The sequence below is a fragment of the Aquarana catesbeiana genome, linkage group LG06 (genome assembly GCF_042186555.1).
Source record: "Aquarana catesbeiana isolate 2022-GZ linkage group LG06, ASM4218655v1, whole genome shotgun sequence".
Taxonomy (NCBI): Eukaryota; Metazoa; Chordata; class Amphibia; order Anura; family Ranidae; genus Aquarana; species Aquarana catesbeiana.
In genome coordinates, this window is record NC_133329.1 from 7,073,687 (window position 1) to 7,078,717 (window position 5,031).

Consider the following 5,031-nt stretch of genomic DNA (forward strand, 5'->3'; position numbering starts at 1 on the left):
AAAAAAAAAAATAAAGCCTTTTACTATATGACTTTTATTATTTGACTTTTCTTCCTTTTTTCCAAATTTGAATTTTTTTTTAAATAAATAATTTTACTATATGAATATTATTATTATTATTATTATTATTATTATTATTATTATTATTATTATTATTATTATTATTATTTCTATTATCTTGCTGTTTTAGTACAGAAGAAGGATCAGTGTCTGAACCCCTGAAATGCATTAAAATGATTATTATTTTTCTGATTATCTAAAAAAAATAAAATTTTAGGCTTACTGACCATTGGTTTGGCTCTCCTAATGCTTCATGTATAGTTTTTTATTTTTTTATAACTTTCTGAACCACAAATTGGACAGCAAATGTGATAATTTCACCAACATATGAGATTTTAGGAGAACAATTATAACATTTACTTATTGGCCATTAGTTTGGCTTTCTTCGTATTTTATTTTTTTATTGTTGTAATTTTGACTTTTTCTTACCTTTTTTTTTTTTCCAAATTTAAAATAGTTTTTATTATTATTTTTTTTAAATAAATAATTTTACTATATGAATATTATTATTATTATTATTATTATTATTATTATTATTATTTTTTATTATTTTATCATTAATATTTATATTATCTTGCTGTTGCAGTACAAAAGAAGGGTCAGTGTCTGAACCCCTGAAATGCATTAAAGCAATTATTATTTTTATGATTATCTAAAAAAAAATACAATTTTAGGCTTACTGACCATTGGTTTGGCTCTCCTAATGCTTGATGTATAGTTTTTTTTTTTTTTTTTTTGGTAACTTTTGTAACCACAAGTTGGACAGCAAATGTGATGTTTTCACCAACATCTGAGATTTTAGGAGAACAATTATAACATTTACTAATTGACCATTGGTTTGGCTTTCTTAGTGTTTTATTTTTTCATTGTTGTAATTTTGACTTTTCTTACCCTTTTTTTTCCAAATTTAAAATAGTTTTTATTATTTTTTTTTTTAAATAAAGCATTTTACTATATGACTTTTATTATTTGACTTTTCTTCCTTTTTTACCAAATCTGAAATAGTTTTTTTTTTTTAAATAAATAATTTTACTATATGAATATTATTATTATTATTTTATCATTAATATTTATATTATCTTGCTGTTGCAGTACAGAAGAAGGGTCAGTGTCTGAACCCCTGAAATGCATTAAAACGGTTATTATTTTTTCTGATTATCTAATAAAAATACAATTTTAGACTTATTGACCATTGGTTTGGCTCTCCGAATGTTTCTTGTATAGTTTTTTTTTTTTTTTTCTTTGGTAACTTTAACCACAAATTGGACAGCAAATGTAACGTTTTCACCAACATCTGAGATTTTAGGAGAACGGTTATAAGATTTGCCATTGTTTATAAGTAATAAGAGACCGGCTCGTGTTTTCCTGCAGAAACTTTGAGTTTTGAATCTCCAGTTTAAAATTTGTTTTAGAAATGTATCATTAGATGTTGTGAATTTTAATAAATCAAACAATTCTCTAAATTGCAACAAAAAGTAAACTGTATATTATTACTATACATTCTTTCCTAAACATTTTATATAACAATAACAAAAGGGAGATATACTGTCACAATGGGAAATCAGACAATTTTGAAGGAATTATTTCTCTCCGGACTATCTGACCTTCCTGCTCTCCAGCTCCCTCTTTTTCTCACCTTCCTTCTCATCTACCTTCTGACATTAATCTGGAATTTTCTGATCATTGTCCTCATAGTCACCGACTCTCACCTCCATGTTCCTATGTATTTCTTCCTTGGGAACCTGGCTGGTTTGGACCTTGGTTGTTCCTCATTAACCATTCCACGAATGTTATTTGACCTTCACAGCAGAAAAAGAAGGATTACCTTACCAGCTTGTACAACCCAAGTCTTCTTCTTCACTTTCTGTGCCACTTCTGAGGTTTTTCTGTTGGCTGTCATGTCCTATGATCGATATACCGCCATTTGTCAGCCGTTACATTACATGCAGATCATGCGTTGGGAAGTGTGTGTACAGTTGGTGTCCATCGTGTGTTGTCTCAGTTTGACCAATTCCCTGGTTCACACGCTTAACACCTTCCACTTAACGTTTTGTGGATCGGATATTATAGAAAGCTTCTTCTGTGACCTTCCCCAGTTGCTTCAGATTTCCTGCAGTGACATCTACATCAACGTTCTTCTGCTCTTTATTTTTGGTGGCTCCATTACTATTGTCTCTCTAGCACTGACCTTCCTGTCCTATGTCTATATCTTCAAAACGGTCCTAAAAATTAAAGTCAAGGGTGGTAGGAGTAAAGTCTTCTCTACGTGTACCCCTCATCTCACAGTGATGTGTATATTTTACGGTTCTGTGTTTTTTAATTATTTTCAGCTGAACGAAAGCCATCGGTTTGCCGGTAACAAAGTGGTGTCCGTGTTTTACACCGTGATCCTTCCACTCCTCAACCCTCTGATTTACAGTCTGAGGAACCAGGATATCAGAAAAGCATTCCAAGATGGTTTAAAGAAGATCCTCCCCAATACAGCATAAAATTCACCTAAACCTGTAGTTTAGTCAGCTGAGCTTGTTATTTGAAAGTCCAACCATGTGTATGCTCCATTGAACATTTGCTGTCGGAATTTGCGCCAATATTTCTTAGCAGGTTCTCAAATTGTCAGCCAACAAAACTTTGTTGTCGGAAAGTCCGATCATATGTACGCGGCATAAGAGTAAAGTATGGGGGACTCATCTGGTTTTGTACATTATGGAGTCACTCATCTTATTTGTAAGACTACCAACCATACACTATATTGTCAAAGCTATTGGGACGCCTGCCTTTACACGCACATGAACTTTAATGGCATCCCAGTCTTAGTCTGTAGGGTTCAATATTTAGTTGGCTCCGCCCTTTGCAACTATAACAGCTTCAACTCTTCTGGGAAGGCCGTCCACAAGGTTTAGGAGTGTGTCTATGGGAATGTTTGACCATTCTTCCAGAAGCTAAGACTGGTTGGTGAGTTGAGCTGAGAATTTTCTCTGGTTTTGTCTTTCATGCATTTGCTCTTCCATGTGCTCCTTGCTGTGAAGGCAAATTATAGGTGGGGGCATGGGGCATTGCTAGGTGGCAAAAAGACCAGGGGCTTCAGCCCAAAGTCTGAGTCCGGCACCGGGGGGTGGGGCAGTTACCTACCAGAAGCGCACTGACCTACCTGATGCACACTGACCTACCTGACATACACTGACCATTACACTCACCTACCTGACATACACGACATACACTGACCTACCTGACATACACGACATACACTGACCTACCTGACATGCACGACATACACTGACCTACCTGACATACACGACATACACTGACCTACCTGACATGCATGACATACACTGACCTACCTGACATACACGACATACACTGACCTACCTGACATACACTGACCCACACTGACCTATCTGACATGCACTGACCTACCTGACATACATTGACCTACACTGACCTACCTGACATACATTGACCCCCACTGACCTACACTGACCTACCTGACACACACTGAACTACCTGACATACACTGACCATTACACTCACCTACCCCACATACACTCACCTACCTGACATACAAGACAAACACTGACCTACTTGACATACACTGACCCACACTGACCTACCTGACATGCACTGACCTACCTGACATACACTGACCCACACTGACCTACCTGATATACACTGACTCACACTGACCTGCCTGACATACACTGACTCACACTGACCTACCTGACATACACTGATCTACCTGACACACACTGACCTACCTGACATACACTGAACTACCTGACACACACTGACCCACATTGACATGCACTGACCTACCTAACTTCAGGTGATGTGACCTCCTTCTGCAGCTCAGCCGTAGTGTGTGATGCGCCCATCACAGTAGAGTAGACAGCAGGCACTCCAGGCAGCCAGAGCCATGACAGGATGATCGCCGAATGGGGATCTTCTCACAGTGGCACGGCAACCGCATTGTAATTCCCACCTTCTGGAGCCTGCAGTGCCTATGATGGATGTCACACGTCCTATGGTCCCAGCATTAGACCAGTGGGACGTCCACCATAGGCGCTACAGGCTCCAGAAGGCAGGACCTGCTATGTCACTCAGCCACACTCGGGGTCAGATTGGTCCCTGTTCAGCGGCGACGCTCGGGGCTAATAACAGAACTGTGCATGGCCGAGACCCGGGGCTTTTTGGGGCTCCAGCCCCCCTCAGCCACCCTTCCGACGCCACTGGGTGGAGGCAGGTGCCATCTCTAAGTTCACAAGAAATAAAAAACAAGCAGCGCAAGTCCCAATGTTCATCATCTATCTATGTTATCACAAGAATGTCCTTTAGAGCAAACTGCTCTTTGTGAGATATGAACAGTCTATATGCAGGGCAGCCTTTTTAAAGGGAGATGAAGCAGCTCCAGATATGCAAAAAAGAGAAACAAGAAAAGGCGCCTCTTAGTAAAGCTGTATATTTAATGATAACATTCCATTAAAGCCACTCACATATAAAACTTGGTTAGTCCGGCGTGGGAAGCTTCAGTATAGCTATACAGGATAGCGTCCTCCTCTGTCACATAGTCTCACTCCTTCTCTTGCTGCCGGCCGGTCTGTGTAGCGCGGACTTCCGGGATTCAGTGAGACTCCAGAACGAGGCTTGGACATCCGCCGAGCAGTCGATAGGAGGACTGGGACGCTGGAACGCAAATCCAATAGTATTCGCTGTACTGCCGAAAAGCAACGCGTTTCGGAGCATGCGCACTAGAGCGCGCTCCTTTCTCAAGCTAAGGAGATGGTGCTATGAGAGCACTTAAATAGGCTGCAACGTAATACCATCTCCTTAGCTTGAGAAAGGAGCGCGCTCTAGTGCGCATGCTCCGAAACGCGTTGCTTTTCGGCAGTACAGCGAATACTATTGGATTTGCGTTCCAGCGTCCCAGTCCTCCTATCGACTGCTCGGCGGATGTCCAAGCCTCGTTCTGGAGTCTCA

The 5,031-nt window shown here is 39.6% G+C and overlaps 1 protein-coding gene across 1 annotated transcript; it reads left to right on the forward strand.

The window, feature by feature from the left end:
• The first annotated feature begins 1,613 nt into the window (after positions 1 to 1,613).
• Positions 1,614 to 2,549, forward strand: LOC141147444 (olfactory receptor 5B12-like). Its single transcript, XM_073634679.1, has one exon. The coding sequence runs from the start codon at positions 1,614 to 1,616 to the stop codon at positions 2,547 to 2,549; it is 936 nt and encodes a 311-aa protein (XP_073490780.1).
• The last annotated feature ends 2,482 nt before the right edge of the window (positions 2,550 to 5,031 follow it).

What these genes read in the sequence shown, in the direction of transcription:
- LOC141147444 (XM_073634679.1), top strand. Translation starts at nt 1,614, where the DNA reads ATGGGAAATCAGACAATTTTGAAGGAATTATTTCTCTCCGGACTATCT.